Source organism: Episyrphus balteatus, chromosome 1 (genome assembly GCF_945859705.1).
Source record: "Episyrphus balteatus chromosome 1, idEpiBalt1.1, whole genome shotgun sequence".
NCBI classification, from domain to species: domain Eukaryota; kingdom Metazoa; phylum Arthropoda; class Insecta; order Diptera; family Syrphidae; genus Episyrphus; species Episyrphus balteatus.
Genome location: NC_079134.1, coordinates 3,931,660 through 3,954,944, shown reverse-complemented (window position 1 = coordinate 3,954,944; position 23,285 = coordinate 3,931,660). Strand labels below are relative to the sequence as shown.

Genomic DNA, 23,285 nt, shown 5'->3' with positions numbered 1-23,285 from the left:
AAGATTTTGAGAATCTCACTATGAAGAGTGAATAGAGTAATTTTATAAAGAGATGGGGAGGGCAGTTTGAGAGAATGATGTTCTGGGAGTGAGAAGATACCTAGTTAAGGGATCGTCTAAGCGAGTACGACGACAATGGTAGGGAGGGCAGGAAGGATTCTCGCGCATCTTCAAACACCTATAGATGCTTAAAGTCTGATATGATTAATTTTTTTTTGTAAGGTATAATAAGGTCAAACAACCCACCCCACCGACGAGCTAAAATGGGAACTAGCATATCAGCACTGACCGAAAGCCTAAAATAATACGTTACAAATTACGAGAAGAAAAGTCACAGTAATTTGACTTTTTCACAAGAACTATGCCAGTAAAAAATATATTTTGATCGCACATTGTTTTTTTTTTTATTTATTTCATATTTTTCCGCAATAAAAATGCGATATTCTATTAAAATTTACTCTTTATTTGAAGTTGGTGTTCTCAAAAAAACAAACAACACGAAGAAAACTTTCAGCTTGACGTTTGAGAAATGTCAAATGTTCCAAGTGTGTGTGCATATCCGTGTAAATCTCTCAAAAAAGAGGGATTAAAAAAAAATTCGAATTCTGCTTCGTTTGAGGCGAATTTTTTTCTATGGAACATGAATTTCAGAAAAAATTCGCTTCGAGATCGCCGAAAATTCGATTTTTCAATTGAAAGGAATTCGACATGAGAATCAGAAATCTGAATCTGGATTTTTATCAAGATTCACGCATACAAACACACGCACTCCTCTGTTTGACCTTTTTTTTTTATACGCACAGATTTCGTACACAATTACAAAACTAGATTTCATACTCTATTTGCAGTGGAAAATCTGAGATTTTTACACAAAAATCTCAAAAGTCATCAGAAAACGACATTAGTTGGATCTGCGTACTAGGCTTTCAACTTAATTAAGATCGTGGTGTTTTTTTTAATCTGTTCCTTTCGTTTTGTCCAAAAGAATTGAAAAGTGATACTTCATAGACCCCTAATTCATAAAAATAAAATATAATTTCCCATTATTTTGTCCACCATATGTATTTACCATCCCTGTCCTGATAATTGACAAATCATAAATCAAAATTATTTTTTTTTGTTTTTTTTTTTACCTTTTTCTCTACATATCCTCCCTGCTTTCTGACCCTGCTCGATGTACAAAAAAAAAAAATTCTTTCGATCTCAACAACTTTTATCTCCTCACACAAAAAGTTATTTTTTTTTTTAAATTGTAATGTTTAAATAAATCAACATTTATCTTATCTTGTGGTTCATGAATATGTTTAATATGAATAAACAAAGATAAAATAAAAAATACCTAACCCTTTTCTTTTTTCTCTCTGGTGTCTTATCGTTGTTCGTCGTTGTTATTTTCGATTCCGATATAATAAATGAAAAAATCGGTCACGCATTCACTTTCAGACGACGACAGTGGGAGGAGGAATGTTCATTTTCATTTTCATTAGTGTGACTCGTCCTTCCAATAAATAAATTTTAAATTAAAACGAAAGAAAACTAATTAGAAACCACCAAAACCATTACAAAGTCACAATAGCCCAAAAAGTCTGTGTTCCCAATTTAAATGATGATTGGCCATGAAGATCGACCTCACCCTCGCTAAATAAAATACATAATTGTATTTACAAAAAAAGCTAAAATAATAAATTTTTAGGTAAAGATTTTTCTTTTATTATTTGGTTATTTTATTTAATAAAAAAAAAATATAAAATATTCAAGTGTCCTTGGAAGAATTTGGTGGTGAATAGAAAATAAAACAGAAAAAATACAAAAAATGCATTGGACAGTAAGATTGGATGGTGGACCAAGGCGAGTGAATCATGCAGCTGTTAGTGTCGGCGAATTCATTTATTCATTCGGTGGCTATTGCACTGGCGGCGATTACAAAATCTATGAATCTATCGATGTTCATATATTAAATACCAACACTTTGAGATGGTCACTGGTGCCAACGAAGAAAGATGAAAGTGGACTTCCTTGGAAGTATCCAGAAGTTCCATTTCAAAGGTAAAGTATAAGTTTGATCTTTTTATATTGAATCTTGATTATAATTTTATTTTTTTATTGAAATATTCTGGAAATAGGAAACCTCTTTAAAGTTTGTACATAAGCCTTTTTTGACTTTAACAAGTGACCCTTGAAGGTCAAAATTATAATGCGTAAAGCTTCTCGATTTATATTGATATTGTCATTTGGAACGACCTTTTTCATTCTTACCTGAGTTAATGGCTGATATGCATAAAAAATAGCAAATGCTTTTACTAGAGAATTTTCAAGAATATACTATTTTTCATATGCATAACAATCAAGTAAATGCTGGAAATTAAGTATTTATAATCATTCATAGTAACTACTTTTTTGGATGAACTTTTTCAGTAAATACTTTTTAGGAATTACTAGATTTTTTCAAGATTACAAAATACCAACTTGTAAAATTGATAGTATATATGTACTTTTTTGTTTTAAAACCGCAATTATGAAGCCATGAAACTTATGAATAGAAGTCTTGAGTCATATTTTGACGCAATCTTTTCATGGTATTTCTTAAAAATGGATGGTTGTTAATATTTGTCGAAATGGCAGAATTTTTATGTATCAATTACCAAAAAGTTTAGAATGATCGATTATCGGGCTCAGAGTTAAATTTAAAAAAACTTTATCAATAAGTCATTATTGTAAATGAATAGTAATTTTTTTTCAATAAGTTTTTATTTTAAGTAATGTCAAGTTTCAAAACTGTTGAGATAATTTCATCTCTGAATCATATTTGAATTGCCAACAGTATATTAACTTTACTAGCCATGAATAATATATTTTAAGGAATTCGCAATGAAAAAATAAAAAAATGAAAAACTGTGTCGCACGTACTAGCTCTTATGTCAAAAGTTGCTTGAAATATTAAAGCTTTTTACAAATTCATAAAAGATTATTTTTAAAAAATATAAAAAAAACTTTAAAATCATATAAAATTTGGTTTAAAGGTAAATAACGTTTTTTTTTTTTTTTAATGCATCACAAAGAATTGGAAATCTAGAGCCGCTTTTTTAAAAAGAAGTTTTTTTTTTCATATAAAAATGTTCACAAATTTTTTTTTAAAATAAAAATGGTATTCCATTAAAAAGAAGATATATTAATTGATAAATAAAAATAAAGTTTCAATAGATAGATTTTTCATACAAAATTTCGATCTTTTTTAATCCAAAAATGATTTTATTGAAAATTTTGTTTTATTTTAATATTAAGGCCACTAAAAAGTTTTTGTTCATATTTTTTTTTATTGAAATTGGTCGTTTACTAGTCCATATTTTCAATATTAAATTTTTTAAAGAAAATCGTTAGAGCCATCATGTAATATCTCATTGTTATCTCAAGTTCAATTTTTTTATGCTGCTGTTAAGTTCACTTTTGACTCACAAAAAAAGCACGAACAGATGTTCACATCACAAACTCAAATTTAAGAAACAGTAAAAATTTGTATTGGATTACACGGTAAAACTTTCAGAACAATTTATTTGTAAGCCCTAGTACGCTGCTAAAGCTAAACGAAAATTTGTCTAGGTCTCCAAAGTCAAAAAACTCTTTATGCTAGTGACAAATGATTTTAATTTTTCCAAATGTGCGGGCATAGCTAAGAATTTCGTTGGCTAAGCTGAAAATAATTTTTCGTTCAATTTAGTTGTGCTTTTTTTTTGTAAGAAAATTTTCGTATCGCTTCAGCAGCATACGTACCAGGCTTAAATTCGAAACGAATACCAATCATCTAAAAAAAAGTATTTACTATCATTTTTGGGTGAATTCTAGTATTTACTTGGATGAATTTAGTATCTACTTAAAGTATTTGCCTGCTAGCAGGTACTTTTTTTTATGAATACGAAATTAAGTATTTAGTATTTACTATGAATTTTACCTTTTACTAGAATTTATAGTATTTACTTTCACTACTTTGAGTAAGTACTACTTTTTTATGCATATCACCCAATATTTAAATTCAATTTTAAAGTTCAAGTGACCTCAACTCTTAATTTATAAAGCGTTTAGCTCAGGTACGCTTTATAAATTTGGAGTTGAGGTCACTTGAACTTTAAAATTGAATTATATTCAATCGCTCCACTTAAAATAAAAATAATTTTAATAATTTTTTATTATTTTTGTTATTTTTCTTCGTTAGGTATGTTAATATTTAAATGTCGAGGTATGGAAACAAAATAAAGTTGTCAAAACTAGGAAGTGCCCTCTGATCAAAAATGAATTCATAATATTGTATTCAGAGTTCAATTTGAATGATGAATTTTTGTCATGCAAAACATGTACCGAACATACCCCAAATGACCTGGCAATTATTTGGTCGGGCAGCAGACTAAATAGTCGGCTAGGTAGGAAACATTTTTGATTGAAGGCAATTATGTAAGAAAACAAACTTTTTTTTTCGATCTTTCAAACTTTTTGATCGGCCGATACTTAGTCGTTATAATGTGCGCACTTTAGTACATTTTCATATTGATTAAGAAACCGACTAACTTGTCGGCTGATAAAAAGTTTTGTGCGGGAGCTCTAAGAGCCCTCGCACACTACAAACTTTCTATCGGCCTACAGTTTAGTCCAGTGTTTCCCAACCTTTTATTGTAACGTGCCGCACCAAAACCATTCCGAAATCCCCATGCCCCCCCTGCCATCATGAGCTCACAAAATTTTAAGCCCTTGAAATTTCAAATCTTCAAAATATTATGAATTATGAAAATATAAATAGAAAATAAGTACCTACACAAGTTTTTTTTTGTTAAAAAATATAGGTATTATTATGTAATTGAACTTATAAATTGAATTATGTAATTATTTTATAGTAGGTAGTTATTTTTAAAATTTAGTGATATATGTACTTGTGATTAGAGCCTTCTGCAGATGGCTTTAATATTAGGTTCAAGGCCTGAAATTTTCAGTCTCAAGACTCCCCATTTTACAATATCAAGACGATCTCGTTTTTATAACAGCAAGTCATTTATGGCACTAAATCCGCAATTCGTCAAATATAAAGAGGGAAAAGGTAGTAAAAGTTTTCTAGCTTGTTGTCCGTTCCTTTTATGCCAAATAAAGTTTTAATTGAGTTCTTCTTGATACTCGTTGTTGGAAATATCAAAAAGATTTACTAACATGGGTTACATCATCACATTTGGGAAATCGATTTGTTTTAAATTTGAAGAATCTTTCTTTAAAATCAGCTGATACATTTTTCAAATGGTCGACAATTACATTCATAGCAGTATCAGTGTCTTCTTTTATGTAGCCAAGGAAAACTTTCAAAATTTTTGTTCATAATTTATTTCTAGCATAGTTCATAGTTCATTAACGAAAGCAAATATCTTTGTTTTGGCTTAAACAATAGTTTTGTTTTTTCCTTGAAGTTGCTTAAGGGTGGACACACAAGAATTATAGGTTTTTGCCTGTGCGCACACTAGGAGCCCAACCCGACTCAACTATCGGCCGATAGAAAGTCTGTATTGTGCGGGGGCTCTAAATGTAATAAGTAAATATGACATTTTTATTTGACAAAAATAGAGTGTATCTTCTGTTATAAAACTTCTTACTTATAACAGAAGTTACTTCTTATAAGTAAGAAGTTATACCCTGTTACTTTTTACTTATATTATAACAGAAGATATGGCATTCTTTAAGATTTAGATTTGGGGAGATCCGCCTTTTTCATGATTTTAACATTTTGGTTCTAAAAACTCTAGACTTTTGATGAAGTGTTTATTGACGTGATTATTCTTGTAATCTTTTTTTTCTTCATATGAGTTTCAAAAAAATAAATCTGGTAATATAAGATCTGACCTCTTGGTGCAATGGGTAGTGCGATGGACTATGGCGCCATGGGTCTGGTTTGGACTCCCAGCCTCCAATACTTAAAATCCTGCGAGGATTTTAATGTAAATGACATGATACTCCAAGAGTATCATGTCATGAAAAAGTGCATCTCTGATTAGCTTTTCGGACTTGGCGGTATATAATTGTAGGTCCCTTCCATTCAAATTAATTAAACGCACACAAGAATGGTTAAGATTTGTTAGTCCCTAGGCCTATCTTCTTCATAGATTGTCGTGCCACAAATGTATTTATTTATACATTTTCTCAGTTTTGAAAATCACAAATTTTGTTTGATTAACGTCTTTTTCAAAACTTTTTTATCAATTTGTTTAAAATATTTGAACGAAACGAATACCTGCCATAAACTACAACATATTAGAACGCTCAAGATAAGTATTATTTTAAATTATATTAGCATTTTTTAGAATTATTTTAATTTTTTAGTCACGCCAAACGTCGACGAAAAAATAAAAAACAATTCAAACTTAGACCTAGAGCCAATGAAGAAGATAACTTATTAGTTAAAGAAAAGGTCACGAAAACAGTAATAATTTAATGAAAAAAACAACAACAACAAATCTTAGCGTTAAATTAAAAAATATTGCACTCCAACTTTTTAAAGCTCTCAGGTAACAGACTTACGATTATTTCTTAAGAGCGATTTTAAGGATTTAAAGGAACCTCCTACTTGAATTGAAAAATGTACAGCCCATTTTAAATCCTTTTCATATATCATTTCACGGTTTTATTCACCTTATCGTCGGTCATTTGCATAAAGAGTTTTAAATCCTTCATTTGAATTAAAAACAAGAGTTAACATTTCCAACACTTATTTGAAATCGGCTCTTCCAGTTTTTCTTCCTTAAATGTGTCTTAAATCAATCCCTAGCATTGTCATATACAATTGCGTTTTAGGTATCCAAGCAAAAAAAGCTGTCTTTTAGAATTAAAAAAAAAAAAAAAATGTATCCATCAGCGGGTTTTTTTTTTCGGCCCTTATTTAGCTTTAAATGAAAGTTATTAAATTAATACACTTTATGAAAGTTAAAACGCTTTAGAGTGTTGCAAAATGTCCTAATCAAACAAGTGTGATATTCTCCCATCTCCTATTGAAAAATTATTTACTATCTTGTAAAGTTAATTACGAACTTGATATTAAATTTAATAACTAAGTGTTTAACTTAAGATAACATCATACTACCCGGATTTTTACTATGACACTTAACTAATTTGGTTTAGAGAAAATTGTTGTCACATATAATAAACAATATCACAACAAAGTATCTTTGCAATGCAATTACCTACTATCAGCCCTCCTACAAAATAATACAATTTATTAACTATTCAGCCAACTGTTCGCTTACCTTAAAAAAAATCACCTACAAACACAAAATCGCAAAATACAACATTTGTAAGTACACAAATTGCAACAAAGTTTGCATTTTGTATTAAAAGAGTGAAAACACACTCAAAAGGGGAACGACCAGCAGCACAGAACGCCACCGCCGACCGTCACAACCATCACCGCGACCGAAGCTAACATGCACTTATCACTTAATTAAGCCACTTTGTGTATGCATTCAACTTAAATTGTTGTGCTGGAAAATACAAATTACTCACAATGTTATCCGATGTTTGTTGCTTTGTATGAATGAAGTACAAACAAAAATATATGCGCGCATGCAGTATAGACTGAAATTAATTACATTTTTGCAGATTATAACGAAATTTAGTTTTTTGAAACATTGTATGGAGCAAGTTATATCCGCTTGTTAAGTATTATTTGGCGAGATAAACAACAGCTTACGGTGCTGGATTGTTTGCGTAAAAAAATACTCTATGGGCCCTAAGGGCAGGAGTAAGATTAACTAAAGTACTTGTTTCTTCTTCCATAATAATGTAAAGCTAATGCAAGACCTTCCAGGTACATTGTAGTTATAATGGTATATCATTATATCCTAAGAGCGTACCATCTGCATTCAGGCCATAAATTATGCTTCAATGTAGCTTTGTATCGATAAAAAAGAATTGAAAGGCACCTATTACCTTATGCCCTGGACTAAGGAAAAGGCAATTGGTTTTAACGCTGCTACATTGTACATTCTTTTGGTCAGCAGTGTCATTTCTTTTAATGGTGTTTAGTTTGTATCGGCGTGTCGGATTAATTTGTAAAACTGAGAGACCATTTTTCCATTGATTTGATTGATTTGAAGTTTTTATGTTTTCGTATGTCATTTTCTTCGCTAAAACTACAACTGCTTTAATAAAAAATATGATTTATGTATAGCCATTTCAACTTGTTTTACAGCTTGTTCGTTCTCCTTTAGATAGTTTTTTTTTTTGGAATGCTTTATCAAAGAATATTTTGGGGCATTCCATGAAAAATGGTAACTTTTTATAATTATAAAAAAGAGTAATAGATGGGATTTATTGCAATGAAAAACTTCTTTAGAGGCAGAAAACTCTTTATCAAGAGTTAATAAGTATTGTTTGCGAACTTAACTCCTAGCCAAACTTTTCATCAAGTTTAAAGTAAAAATAAACGCTTAAACGTGGTTGACTTAATGTCGCATACGTTACACAACATACATACATATTTATCTAATTTATGGTAACTTTATTTGTTAAACTGCGACTTGTGGATGCTTCATTACATAGAAGGGATAATCTTTTACGGCACTAAAATTCTAATTCAAACACCAAATAACATGCAAAAATTTCATATACGTTACAATGGAAAACTCCTTTTAATCATTTAATTTATTTAAGAACCAGTTAATAATATTTTTTTTATTCCTATTCAAAATTAACTTCTCTTTCCGGTATCTGAAAAATTTTCGTTTAAAAGTTCTAAACTGGACCTTAAGTCTTGCATCCTATATGCACAGCATTTAAAATAATTGCTCTAGAACAGATCAATAAGTATTTTCACTAAATTTCAATGCAAAATATGTATCACATACGCCACAGTGACCCCTGAAGCTTACAATAAATATAATGCCTGATTAGCACTAACACGAATTCTTAAAGCTTATATAACACACAAATTTATTAAATGAAAATAAAAAACAAAGTTTTGAAAAATTGTTTTTCCAATTTTTTTTTTATTAATCCAAAAATTGATTTTATTTTTGATTTATTTGATTTTATGTTTATAAGACTGGACTAGTCCTTTGGGAGAAAGTGTTTTAAAAGATTTTTTATAGTTATTAGAATGTAAATTAAACTAAATTAAAAAAAAAAATGTTTCTATTATGTTAACTATTGAAAAAACATGGTGCATTAACACAAGGTACCGAAACGTTTACCCATAAAATAATTAAATTTTTTTTTAAATAAAAAACAAACGACTAGAAAGTTATGTTTCAAATAAAATTCCATTTTTTAAATTTGAAAAAATTTTTTGGAGTAAATATTCCACTGTAGTTAGGCTGTTTTTGTCTAGATTTAGAAAAAATAATAAAGCACCAGCTTGTATATTTATAATTTCAAAAAGTATAAATTTAGCCCATTCACATTAAGTGGAAAAGTTAAGTTATTTAACCCCCCGAAAACCGTATAAAGCACAAAATTAGAGTTGTCAGACATTTGAAATCGATATTAAGACGCGTATGGCTGCAAAACTGCGTACTTATATTTTGGTTGTACCTCTACTCCCAAAATTTGCTCGGCCTACTAGCAAAAAAACAGCTTTTTTCTTACTTTTGACTAGTACATGGAGAGATTCGGAGTTAGATTACTTCTACAATACGATGGTGACAATAACGATTGTGGGCTCATTTTATAGGTAATTATAAGTACTACAATTCATTCATGAAGAATTATCCAAACAAATCGAAAGTTCGTCAGATATATGAAAAAATGTCATTTTGTCCCAACCTTGCGATACAAAGCCGCACTTTGACCAACTATAAAATTTTATTTAATCAACTCACGGAATTGTTTTGTATATCATTTCTTAGATAATTTTATTGTTAATAAGTCTTACCTTTGTCATTTTTTGTTAAAATGAATAACAATTTAGCTATTCAATAAAAACGATACCAATCTCTTTTCCAAGATGGCGGCTGTTCCCAACCTCCAATTATGCCAACAAATTGACTTTTATGATAAGGACAACCACCCGAACACATTCCATGAAAAAAATTTTGTCCCGCGAAAAATGCGATTTAAATTACTAATTTCCCTGGGCTATTCGTTTTTTTTTAATTTTTTTTTTTTCGAAACTTAACAAAATCTTAAATTGCCAATAGATATTTAAGATAAAGATACTTTGAACTACTATTTTAAAATTTTGTAAGAAAAAATAAATAATCGATTGTAAGTCGATTTTTTTGTTGTTTGGAATTCGACACTAGTTTGAAGAGTCATCTTTTGATGGGATATGAATCTCTATAGTAAATAGTCTACATTCCCTGTACATGTAAAACCACATTTCATAAAGTGTCACTTGAAGTCTGCCTCATAAGCAGACCTAGTAACTGCACCTTTTAGTGAATGATGAGTTTGGAATGAAAATTGGTCAGTTGGGTGTTGTAAAAACGAAGTACCTATATAACCTGATCGTTTCATTTTCTAACTTTTTGCTTCAAAAACCCTACAATTTTTTAAATGAAAGTGCATTTGTTTCACTTCGATTTTTTATATGAGAAAAATATCGCTGACGCCTTTTTATAAGGTTTCCTTGTTAGTTTTTTGCCTATAATAATTGAGCTGGACAGTTCAGTGTTTAGAAGTCAATATCCCAGCTAAATCAGTCAGGCCAGTTAAGTCGTTTACATAAAGATTTCAAGTATTCAGTGTTTTTCCTTTGCTTTCTGGCTTGTCTTAAAACTGCTCATATTTTAACTGTTGATATAATCCTTAAGAAAGCAAACTACCAAGCTCCACACATAAAATTGGGTTATTAAATAATATGGTTCTAGACTTAAATACATTTTTTATTTTTATGATTGAAAATTACAAATTTTCTGAATACAACTTCTCGCTTTGTATTTTACTTACATTATAATTTCATTCCTTTTCAGATATGGCCACACAGCTGTTGCCTACAATGACAAAATCTACCTTTGGGGTGGACGCAATGACGACAATCTATGCAATGTTTTGTATTGTTTTGATCCCAAAACCCTAACTTGGTCCCGACCAAAAGTAACAGGCTCAATTCCCGGGGCACGTGATGGCCATTCAGCATGTGTCTATGGCAATTTTATGTATATTTTCGGAGGATTCGAAGATGACATCAATGAATTCTCTTGTGATGTTCATAGTTTGAATTTTGACACAATGGAATGGAAATATAATCAGACATTTGGTGTAGCACCATCATTTCGTGATTTTCATTCGGCAGCTGCTATTCAAGATCGAATGTACATATTTGGGGGTAGAGGTGATAAGCATAGTCCTTATCATAGTCGCGAAGAGATGTACTGCCCAGAGATAGTTTATTTAGATTTGAAGACAAAGGTATGGCATCGACCATCGACAACGGGAAAAGTTCCAGTTGGTAGAAGGAGTCATTCTATGTGTAAGTTGTTTGTTTGTTATACAAAATAAATTATTAATATTTACTTTTTTTGTTCTTTAAAGTTATTTATAACGGACTGATATATGTATTTGGAGGTTATAATGGACTTTTGGATCAGCATTTCAATGACTTGTATACATTCGATATTAAAACGAATCTATGGAACTTAGTCAAGCCCAGAGGTAAAGCACCATCTGCTCGTCGAAGACAAGTCTGTCTAGTCAAAGGGAATCGTATGTTCTTATTTGGAGGAACGAGGTAAGTAAACAAAGAATTTCAACATTGATGATGATTTTTTTTTAAATTTGTTTTTATTTCTTTTAGTCCCTACAACTTTTTACCAGATCTTCCACCGCTCATAGATAATAACGACACTCATGTTCTGGATTTCGATCCAAGTCTCAAAACGTTAGCATTATTAAAGGTTGTTGAGCATCGAATCGACACATCTTGGCTGCCTAAGGAAGTGAGGTATAGTTCTTGAAATTTACTTTGTGTAGCCTCAGAATTCATATGGATTTTTATGTCTTTTGTTTAGGTGGGAAATTCGTTCGATGACTTTGCCCAACTCAATAAGTAGGCCCATCAATCATGCTGGTTAATAAGATATAATTTTTGTTTAAGGCCTAAAACAAATTGGTTTAGTCAGTAGAATTATGATGAAAGTTTTTTGAGCTAAGAGAAGAATACAAAAGTGTTCCGAAAAGATGATAATTATTGGCAGCTCAATCAACTAGCCAACAAAATATTATTGTTCTATCTTCGAATAACAACATCTCTGCCACTTAAATCGATTCATATCAATTTTCCAACGAGTAGAATTTTTTGTTTGTCGAGGACTCATGCTTCTTTCGACTCTTTATAAACTGCTTTATGTCTCTAAGTTTAATTTTTTTTGTTTAAATAAGAAACCACCGACAAAAGCGAAAGGTTATTTTTTGAGAATCGATTACAATAATATTGTCCAAGGAAACTCGTAATTGCATCATCAAACAAATTCTACTGACTCAGCTAAAAAAAAAATCAATGGCACAAAGACATGAATGATGGCTTCACCATAATAAAGCTCCAATTCTGCCCAATTAAATTATAACAAAATGAAAAAAAAAAACTTTACACTCGCCACATACGTAAACTTGTATACCTATTGTTCAATTCATAATCCTTTTTTGCATTATTATAATAATAATAGAAAGATGTACGCACTAAATACCGTAAATACAGTAAGCTTCTACTCTCTATTTCGATTATTATTTGAGTTTAATTATCTCTATTTAAAGGCACAAAACATAATAAAAAATCGAAATACCGAGTAAAGCCAAGTTAGATTTGTTTTTATTTTCAAGTTAATATATATAAAAGAAATATAAATATGTATTCTATATATAAGAAAAATATAAAAATTAATTAAAAACAAAAAATGACCCTTGGTCCGACTGAAAATATATATCAATCTTCTCTTGACACAGCCCACATAATAATAAAAAGTTCAGTTGTTATATATCGGGCTAAAAATAATATAGTTTGCATCATTGTATTACATCTAGGCAAAAAAAAAAAAAATTGTATTTGAATTGATTCAATAAATTTGTTGTGTTCTTCTTCAGTTGTTAGTTTTAAGTTAGTTTATTTTTTTTTGTTCTTTTGCATTTTCTTTTGAATTTGTACAAAAAATTGCAATATTTATAATAATTTTTTAATGAGACAATTTATTATGAATACAAAAATTAACGATGAAAAAAAATTAAGAAATAGAAACGTTATTTATTAATTATGAGTATTGTGTATAATGTATTAATAAAATTGACTATTTTTGATTATTATTATTTTTTTTTTAAATAAATAAATTTGTTTATTGTGAAAAATATAGAATTGTGTGTAATATTTTAAAAAGAGTGTACAGAAAAGAGAATATATTTTTTTATTTCAACAGAAACCATATTTTGACGGGAAAATTTCAAGAATTACTAATGTACATTAAGCTTGTTTTTTCATGCTGCCTAATTGAACGGTTTTTAATTTATGCCAAAAATAAAATGCATTGAATCTAATTTATTTATATTTTGCGAATTAATGAAATTATTTACGCATCTACATATTTTTCTTTATCTACAAATCTAAAAAGCGACGTTCCCTGAATTTGAATAATTCTTTCCAATATTGGCCATTCCTCTAAACCCTCGCCCTCACTCCTTCTCATATCATTCCAAAAATAGGCCCGTCTCGCTGAACCAGACAGTGCACGTGCTTCAGCCGTTTGGGCTTATGATTTTATTAAAGTTTTTGTATACATCATTATTTTATAAAGTAAAAACCGTTATGAAGACCATTTTTTTAACCGACTTCCAAACAGGAGGAGGTTCTCAATTCGTCTGTATTTTTTTTTATGTTTGTTACATCAGATCTTTTTACAGGGTGAACCGATTTTGATGATTCTTTTTGAACTTGAAAGCTGGTAACGCTAGGTCCCATTTAGTCCAGTGTTGACTATGGCATCGATGACAAAAAAGTTTAGATCCATAGAAGTCGATTATATATTTTTTTTTTTTTTGATAAAAAGGATTTTTTCTGAATATGAAATTTCAATTTTAAAATTACTTAAAATTTTTTTTAGAAAATAGTAAATTCTTAATTTTTATTTTCACCAACTCGTTACAACCGTTAACGCAAGCCTGTTTTTAATTTAAAATCATGTCTTAAAATATAATAAAACGAATATGAATTTAAAAATTACCATCGCTAAAGTTGGTCACTCTGACGTATACGTACTTTTTTGTATTTGTATGAAAACTTACCTGAGAGCGCAGCAATAGAGCTGTACTGTTAGGCAGAAAATTAATTCTACCCTTCCTAAGAAAATCCGATCACCCTAATCAAAATTTCACTATCTGATTTAAATGAATTAAAAATGATTTCACACAGTTTCGTTTCAATGATGGAGTAGAACATGAAATCAAAGTTATAGACAAAAATTTTATATGGCATTGGCATGTTCGGACAATTTTTGAGTTTTGTCGGTTTGCAGGCATGTTTTGAATTTATCACTAAAAATGATAAGGACCAAGTTGCAAACAAAATTATTTATTGCTAATAACTAGTAACCAAAAAGCCGAAAATGAAAAATTTATGAGAATAACATTTTTACCATGTGCTTTCTGAAAAAAAAAAAAAATTTTAAATTTCCATTGCTAAGCAAAGGAGCATGAGAAAGAGGTGAAAATTATCACGAAGTTAAACTAATAGAATTATCTTCAGTTATAATACATTTTTCTTACTTGATATGACATAGCCGATATCAAATTTTGGTATAAAGCCGTGAATTTATGTTGTACTCCATCACACATTGGTATCTAATTGTGTCAATAAATTTCATAATTCATTAAGCTGAAAAATATAATTCTTAGATTGACTGTGCTATAAATGTTGAAACAGATGAGAGTTATTTCCTTCACATATCCTTCTGTTAGGACAAGGCAACATCCAAACAGGGTCAGGTTTAAAGTAGGCAATTTAATAGAAATGAACAACAGTTCCACGAATCTTTTCTTACCTTTTCTGACAAAAAAAGCAGAAGCACGCAATCACTCGCTTTTAGGGTTCCGTTATCTCTTACACAAAAAGTCAGCTCCAAGCTTTCCAATACAAATTATAAAAATATAAACAACTTTTTTAAATTATTTGGTTAATATTTTTGCTTTTATTATATTGCAAAAAAATAAATGTCTTCAATAGTTTATATTATGTATAATGCCTAGATGTGAAGTTGAAAATGACCATTCTATATATTTTTGTTATTATTTTATATTTTAAATTAAAATTAATTCAGAAATAAAAAAGGTTTTTGTGTGAGGCACTACTTTCTAAACTACAACAGAAGGCTCTCAAATAAATACCACAAATTTACGAACAATGTTTCTAAGATGAATTTACGAGGTGACAACAAGACTAAGACTGTTAATACCAGGCCGAGAGCTAGCGCGATCCATGTCAGCCGCCTCGACGTCTCCAACTATAACGATTGCTTGTGATTCTCGTTGAATTTCTTGCGAGCCTCATTCCAATCGACTGCTACCTCAATTGTCTGCCAGTTGGGTGAATGGACATCGGGGGAAAGCCAATTAAAATCAGCAATGTCAGTGTAGTTGTTGATGGTCTTATCCAGTGCGGCTTTTGTGAAATCACAATCAATCTGGGGATAGGTGTAGTTGTACGAGCCAACGTCTATTTTGGTGCAGTCTTCAATGATGGCGCGGCATGTGACATGCAGGAAAAGCCGACATCCGAATGAGGAATGCAGTCTGAGCTGTTGACATGCGGCTGCTACGTGTGAATTCTTACAGTTCTCGGCGAAAAGTGATCTGGCAATGGGACCACAAAGGAATGTGCAGTTTTCCATGCCAGATATTTGCACTGAACCAGCATGACCTTGGATCTCTACAAAGCAATTGCTAAGGTTGGAAATGGTGATGTCTTGGCCATCAACTTGATCTGGGGTGAGTAATAGATATTCATTCGATTTGTTGGCTAAGGTCCAAGTGAACGCAGACGAAGAGATGCTACTCTTCTCGCTGAGATCAACCTTGTCAGCGGCAATCACTTTTGGATTGACGACAACTTTGGGGGCAACTTTCTTGCTGTTAAAACCAAACTTCTTCTTGGGCATCAACTTCTGACGAACCTCATCAGCATGAGCACTGATTTCATTGAGAACGTTCTGACTGGCTTTGATTTTGTAGTCGGGCAAGAATATAGTCGAGTTCGACAGATACCTCTGTAGTTCCTGGATTTCTACTGTAATAGCTGATAGAACTCGAAGAAGCTCAGCTCCTTCGGGTTTCGAAATGCTGACATTGTTGATGTTTGCTCTGATTTCCTTTGAGCGGTCTCCAAATGTTTGTGAGAAATAATCGATTCCCTCAAGATCTAAGTTTTCTTTATTACGGAGCTCAAGTTTCACATCGATGTAGTTTTGTCTGTCTTTGTTGCGTTTATTTATGCGCTCCAAAACGGTTTCTTTCTTGGCATTAACATCTAAGCTATTGTCGACTTCCATTTTTGTGTTTAATCTTTCTTTGCAAGATAGACGGGTTTTTCTTCAGCAGCTTGTTTGAGTTTTCTCAAAAAGAGGATCTTTTGTTTTTCCTGTTCGGTGAGAGATGATACAGGTGTTGATTTTCGGATTTCTTGTAGCTTTGCTTCAGATGGTTCGGTTATTTTGAGGAGAGCGTAACCAACACCGCCTAGTGATAGCAACCATATTAAAGATTTAACATATGGATTAGAAGCCATTAATTGAACTTGTTAGATTTTTTTTGAATGTATATATAGAATGGAGATAAGAGGATTGGAAAGAGTTGTTTTGGATTTAACTAGATTGTAATAAAAAAAAAATGTATTTACTTCGTAGAATCGGTTATGAAGATCGTGATGGTGAAGTTATTCTGATTTTTTAGCTTCTGCTCGCCAATATGTTGAGTCAATTGAACGAATATTGCTGTCGCCAAGTGTTTCTCCGATTTTGTAGTAGTAATCGAGGACAAATGGGAAATTTGTGTTCATGTATTGACGAAAATCTGTAAAAAGAAGAACAAAAATTAAAATTATTATGTAGAGAAAAATGTATAAGGAGTAGAAATCAAATGGACGTTGTATTATTTCAAACGAAATGATATAACAAAAATGTTTGGATTGTAGATGTCTCCAAAACCTCTTCAGAACAGTCGAAAAAAAAGAAACGAGCGATCGAAAAAAGACCCCTAAGCTGAAAGAAAGGCTCTAAACCTTCGCGTCATAAATACCGTTTTCAACATAATACAGCTCAGCCGAGCAAGTTTATACTAGCTGTGTTTTTTGGCATTACTATCCGTATCCGCAGTGGTGTCCGATAGGAATAGAAGCTAAACCAAGCTACTGATAGAATTTTGACAAGATTTAAAAGTTTACGTTTTCACGCCTACTGTCATGTAAAAAGAATAAGTTCTGAAGAAAAAAAATGCAACGACACTTAGATTAAGTTGGTCTCAGACATGGAACACCTGAATTTGATTCTGAACATATTTTCTAATAAATAAGTCAGATTTATTGCTATTCAGCCATCTTCACTAAAAGTTAAAATTATTTAGGGATATTCTAAGAGAAATTTCAAAAAATTAAATATATTTTCGTCGATTCGACGAAGCCAAACCATCTAGGTTTAAATTCGATTACATTTTTGTATAATTCTTGGCATTCTAGCGATAAGTTTCTAATTTTTTTTGTGGTATTATTCCAAAAATCTTGAAGTATATTTCAGATTCTTATGAAATACATTGACCCCGGACCATTCTATACAGCTCCTCGCACAACAACTCTATTAGTTTTATAAGCGGTGATTGCGGTGGTCATATAACTTGACTTGAAGAATTTTTTCATCTAGAATATTCTATTCTGTTTCACGGTTATAAGGACAATGGCTTATTCAGTGTTGTATTTATTTTGGCACGTAAGAGTTTTTTGACAATCTCGTTTGCTTGTTGTTATATATATATATAAGCAGATCTCGGCATGATTCGGACGAAAGGGTCAATGATGGCAGAGTTGGAAAGTCTTGCAACCGAATGCGGTATAAATTTAATGATCACTTCAAATGAAGGCCCCCACTGAAAATTAAGTTTAGCTCCATGCTTGAAAAATTTGGAAGTGTCTTGCATGACAGAACTGTAGTAGAAGCAAAATCCTCGCTGTTTAGATGCTTTTACAGACGTCTTGAATATAATCTTGGATATAGTACTTATTTACTGAATAGTAGCGAAGGAGCGAGAAGATACTTATCATTATGCCCTGGGGGGTCATTCCGTAACTTTCAAAACGATAATCGTCAAAACGTTAATAGAGGACGTGATCGTCCACAATTTGCTTCACGTAACTCAGCGAAATTCGTTTCGTCTACGTTTATTTCTTGACACAGTTTGAAAGGTTTCAAAAATTCTCAAACTGCTTTAAATGTCATACTGACTCTGTCTGGCACTAAGCAAAAGAAGAAGAAGAAGCGTGGTTGCATTTTATATTTGTGTTTGCGTCCTGTCATTTTTTTTTGTTGGTGGTATGAATTGAATAAAAATGGAAAATAAATTTTGTGGTAATTTTTTTTTCTTTGCATTTTTCTAGCAAAAAGAATTTTTATATGCACATGTAAATGTAACAAATAATACATTGTACGTTTGTTAGGACAAACTTGTCATTTTAATTTTTTTTAGAGTAACCCCAAAAATTAACCATCGTTTGATGGTTTTTGTATTTAATATAATAATAAAAAATAAAAAAAAAACTTAAAATGGGTATAAACGTATAGAAAACGTGAGCTATTTAGCTATCGTCCAAACGTCAACGTTTTTCCGTGTACGTTTAGACGATTTTCGTCTTCCGTGAAGCAAACAAATTATAGCGAAAACGTGATCGTCCAAACGATTGACGTTTTCAATTTTACGTGAAGCAAGTCTATCGTCCAAACGTTAACGTCTGACGATAATCGAGATACGGAATGACCCCCTGTTTTGAAGTTTAGGATGATGTATTTCAAGAAGAGCTTCCTGAATGATGATGAGTTGCTTAGTGCGCTAAATAGAGAGAAAGTATGGGATGAACTAAGTAGCTATATGTTGTTGCTGCACTACGTTTCAGAAATCTTATAATTGAAGAAGACTTTTTAAACAATATATCTTATGTAGGTATGTAATTAGAAATTTTGTTTCCTTTTTGTTATAACTGTCAGTCTGGCAGACGGCCATAGGCCAAACCATAAAGACTTAAGTATATATTATAATCACAATGTACAATCTTTTTGAAATAAAGTCAATAACTAACTAATTAACTAACTATAAGCAGATCCTTTTGTTTAGCAGTCGTCCTAATCACATCTCACTAAAATCCATATACGTCGATATTTATTTTAAACAAAAGGCCGCACTGTGGGCTAGAACGCTATTTTAGCTGGAATTAATTATAGAAATTCTCAAAATAGTCTAAAATTGCAATTAAAGGCATTAAAATGATGTGGAATGATATAATAATGATAATTTTATGGCACAACAGACACTAATGATAAGAAAAACAACAAAAATAGGGGAATTATTATATAAAATGAGGTTCTCAAATTTAAAACACATATTATTGGTCTAAAAAACAAAAAATGGGGTCTTTAAAGTTTGAACGCATCAAATTCGAAAATGGTATCATTGAAGCGAACAAAAGTTGTTTTTACTTAATATGGAATGTAAAATGTTAATGCAAATAAAAAAACCGTTATATGAAAACATTCAACTCTTTGTTTTAATCGTAAGTGGTTTTTCTGAATATTTTGCTCCCTATACTTTCGGAGTTACAGCGAAAAAAGTTTGCTCTTGTAGGACATAGTTTTACATATATAAAACATAAAGCCATATAGGCTAGCTACTTTTTAAAATTATTTCTAGAGTGTGCCTACGCGTGCCTTTTTTTTAAAGCTTAGGAACATTCGTTTTATATAAAATCGGTGCTAGTAACATACTTTACTTTAAAATGTATACACAAAAGTTCAATATAATAACAATTTACTAGCAAATACTATATTTGGACACATCACTCGTTGATAAACTAGCAAAATTATCACAATCAATCCGTTAAAACAAACTCAGTAAAAGAATATCTGGATAGAAGAAAAAAAGGCCTTTTTTGTTTTTTTTCCGAAAAATTGCTTTCGATTGTGTTTTTTGATGTAGCCAATGAATGTTTTGACCTCAACTTTGAATGAGAAATTATAGCTAGTTCATTTATCTATCGAATGAGACCAAAATTATCAATTTTGGAAGAAGTTGACATTTTAATTAATTCCAGCTAAAATAGCTTTCTAGCCCACAGTGGGCCGCTTTCAAAAAAAAATATTTGATCAAAAATCCAACCTTTACTAAATTTTCGTGTGGTATATTGTTCAGGTAATAAAATATTTTCATTCGATATGAGCACACAAACCATTGCACTTGGGTAGTTGCTACAACTTTGCAAAAGACAAGAGAAAGATAGGATGGAAAAGTGGGCCTCAGATAAATGAAGTTCAATCCTTACGTATAGAATAAACAACAAAATTCTCAAATTTTTGCGCATTAAAATCAAAAACGAAAGAGTTCATAAGAACACCAGACTGAACAATTTTACCTAAACTGCAACAGAATAAAAAAAACTCCAGATCAGAACTATAAACAAGTGTTTCATTTCCTGCATCAGTAGAAAAGACCGTGGGTAGTATCTCTAAATGAAGGCAAATAGACGCCATGAAATTTCTTTAGATTCTTAATTTATTGAAAGAAATCTAAAAGGAAGAGCAAGAGCTGCAACACGAAGAACCATTGCACTCGGTTTAAAGGGCAAAGTAGTTTTGTGGGTTACAGATTACAGTGCATGTTACACCCTTTTACTTTAAATACTGCGTCATTAATTTGCGATGTTACAATTGATTTTGCAAAAAAGCTTTTATATCGACTAGAATGCGAATATTACAAGATTTCTAACGCAAATTTGATTGACTTGTCTTGTGTTATTGATGAAAAAAGTAATTAGACCTATTTGTTGATTAAAAACCTAATTTTATTTTCTAAAAATAGGATTGAATTTATTTTTAGGTCTTATAAGGTGGTATAATGCACTTGCACTTCTTTGTTCACATACAAATAGTAACCAAAAAAAAAAAAAATGGGCAGGGTTGGGTTAAAGATTTTCTTCAGCCCAAATTACAATTTCTATAAACAAATTAGTAAATAAAAGCAAGAAACTCACGTATATTTTAGATTGCAGAAACTTTTATATTTTTTCCATAAATTATATTTGTTTCTAAAAAACCAGAAACAAAAAAAAAACTATCGGAAAAATTCACCTGCAACACCGAAAAGGATTCCAGAAAAACAGAAGATATAACCAAACCAAAGAATAGAGAACAATAACAACAACAACAAACGACCATTCACCATAGCAAATTTGGTGTGTCATAGAACTGTCAGTGAAAGAAGGAAATTTTCCTACTGCGACAAGTTCGCATATATTTCCCATTGCCCAACCATCTGTTTTCTTTTTTTCATTCTTTCGATTGAAAATTTTCAGAATATTCGGGAAGTATTACATAAAAATGGAAAATCACAGTTCTAATTTCAAAAACATTAATTATACAATAAAAAGATATCGATGAAATAGATGAATTTTTGCTATATAAATTCTAACCTCGATTTGTGTTCATGCGATAATAAACACCGTAAGTAACAGCAAAGCACACAGCTTCAATGACAAATAATGTTTTAGCGCCGCCTTTAACGAATTTCCAGAATCCTGTTTTTTGTGTTTTAGGTAACATAGTCTATATTATTTTACAATTAATTTATTGTAAAATATAAAAACACATTTCAATTGAAAAGAAAAACACACTCACTTGACAAGGAAAATTTTGAGAATTTTCTGCTGCTGCAGGTTCGATGACGGATGATGACGAAATTAATTTTGTGACTCATTCACAATGCGGATATATTTTTATTTTGTGTTATGGGAATTTTTTTTATTGGGGAATTTTTATTTTCAGTGGAAACGTTCAGTCTACGATTTAGGTTTTTGGTTTAATTTTTTGTTTGGAAAATTATTAAATAAAAAAATTTCAAAAGCATCTTTCTATATTTTTGCACATCAGTTAGTCAAAAACTTATTTTATTCAAACATTAGTTCTGTTTCATTGGAGGTGGTAGTTTACTACTAGTAGATGTTTTGGTTAATCTAGTACTTTTATCTACTTATGCTCTTCCTACTAACAATTTTGCTTTTTTAATGCTTTACAGAAGCAACAATTGCATCTGTAAAGCTTTATAGAACCAAAATTGTTTGTCGGGCTTCCCGCGTAGATACGATTTGTATTGAATTCGTTGAAAGTACGTTCCATTGAAAATCGCAAGTAAACTACTAGTAGTACTTTGCCACCTCCCAAAGGAACAGGGCTATTTACATTATGGTGGTCGTTATTTAAAAAAAAAAAATGGAATTTTTATGTTCCCAAGGGCTTATATGGTTGTATAACAATGCACAAAACTAATTAAATATATAGATAACTATGAATTAAATATAAATTATTTATTACTCGTATATAAAAATCGTGAATAAAAATGTTTATTTTTGAATTTTTTGACATTAAACGTGAAAAAAGCGACTTTTTGAAAATGTACGAAAAAATTGTTTTCTTTCCCAAGCTAAATCTTCAAAATTGTAACAGTTACGGCCATATTATTCACTAGTTTAAAAAATACACCTGGATGTAAAGAAATTGAAATATCAAAAATAAATCCAAATCCATAATATTCACTATCACACAGAGAAAAAAAATAGTATTTTTTAACTATTTTTTTTAACTATTTACATAGTGAAAATATGGATAACTATTTTGGATTTTGATTTATTTTTGACATTTGACAATTTTACATCCAGATGTATTTTTTAAACTTGTGAATAATATGGCCGTTAAACATCTGAAAAAAATCCATATGATAGCTACAACTATAAGGTTTAAGTTTGCAAAGTTTTAAATTTTTGAAACAAATAGTTTGGCTGGAATTTAAAATTGATCGGACAAGGTCCGAAACCCCATGTTATTCCCATAAGAAACTTCAACCGCTTGGCGGCACGGGTTAAAATTAAATTAGAGACTTGAAACTTGGGGAATATTTTTTTTTTAATTTATTTCCAACCATTTCCATATTCATATTCGAATTTTTTTTTTAAATAACGACATTATATGTCTTTAAAAAGAAATAACATAGGAATTGACATACAGAAAATTAACAAAGCGTGTCCCACAACCCACACCAACGACGACCGA

The 23,285-nt window shown here is 30.8% G+C and overlaps 3 protein-coding genes across 5 annotated transcripts; 1 reads left to right on the top strand and 2 right to left on the bottom strand.

Annotated features, from left to right (window-relative positions):
• The first annotated feature begins 1,154 nt into the window (after positions 1-1,154).
• LOC129905353 (kelch domain-containing protein 3) lies at positions 1,155-12,539 on the top strand. Its single transcript, XM_055980823.1, has 6 exons — positions 1,155-1,693; positions 1,759-2,046; positions 10,929-11,428; positions 11,491-11,686; positions 11,753-11,899; positions 11,967-12,539. Exons 2-6 carry the CDS (start codon positions 1,814-1,816, stop codon positions 12,028-12,030), a joined length of 1,140 nt encoding a protein of 379 aa, XP_055836798.1. The 5' UTR covers positions 1,155-1,693; positions 1,759-1,813; the 3' UTR covers positions 12,031-12,539.
• Positions 12,540-15,120: 2,581 nt separating this feature from the next.
• LOC129905259 (tubulin-specific chaperone C) lies at positions 15,121-16,481 on the bottom strand. The gene has a single exon (XM_055980692.1). It carries the CDS (start codon positions 16,479-16,481, stop codon positions 15,438-15,440), a length of 1,044 nt encoding a protein of 347 aa, XP_055836667.1. The 3' UTR covers positions 15,121-15,437.
• LOC129905260 (protein CEBPZOS-like) lies at positions 16,481-21,905 on the bottom strand. Of its 3 annotated transcripts, none has more exons than XM_055980694.1 (3): positions 21,312-21,397; positions 16,829-17,001; positions 16,481-16,725 (listed from the first exon to the last, which is right to left on the bottom strand). In XM_055980694.1, exon 3 carries the CDS (start codon positions 16,715-16,717, stop codon positions 16,490-16,492), a length of 228 nt encoding a protein of 75 aa, XP_055836669.1. In that variant the 5' UTR covers positions 16,718-16,725; positions 16,829-17,001; positions 21,312-21,397; the 3' UTR covers positions 16,481-16,489. The 3 variants fall into 3 exon arrangements, with proteins under 3 accessions (XP_055836669.1, XP_055836670.1, XP_055836668.1); XM_055980695.1 differs by having other exon boundaries at positions 21,215-21,330; XM_055980693.1 differs by lacking the exons at positions 16,481-16,725; positions 21,312-21,397 and adding an exon at positions 21,653-21,905 and having other exon boundaries at positions 16,736-17,001.
• Positions 21,906-23,285: the final 1,380 nt, after the last annotated feature.

Excerpts from the sequence above, each read along its gene's own strand:
- LOC129905353 (XM_055980823.1), top strand. The coding sequence starts at position 1,814 with ATGCATTGGACAGTAAGATTGGATGGTGGACCAAGGCGAGTGAATCAT. Across the intron at positions 11,687-11,752 it reads TTCTTATTTGGAGGAACGAG|TCCCTACAACTTTTTACCAG; the intron begins GTAAGTAAACAA and ends TATTTCTTTTAG. Across the intron at positions 11,900-11,966 it reads TGGCTGCCTAAGGAAGTGAG|GTGGGAAATTCGTTCGATGA; the intron begins GTATAGTTCTTG and ends TCTTTTGTTTAG.
- LOC129905259 (XM_055980692.1), bottom strand. The coding sequence starts at position 16,481 with ATGGAAGTCGACAATAGCTTAGATGTTAATGCCAAGAAAGAAACCGTT.
- LOC129905260 (XM_055980693.1), bottom strand. The coding sequence starts at position 21,782 with ATGTTACCTAAAACACAAAAAACAGGATTCTGGAAATTCGTTAAAGGC. Across the intron at positions 17,002-21,652 it reads TCGCATGAACACAAATCGAG|ATTTTCGTCAATACATGAAC; the intron begins GTTAGAATTTAT and ends TTCTTTTTACAG.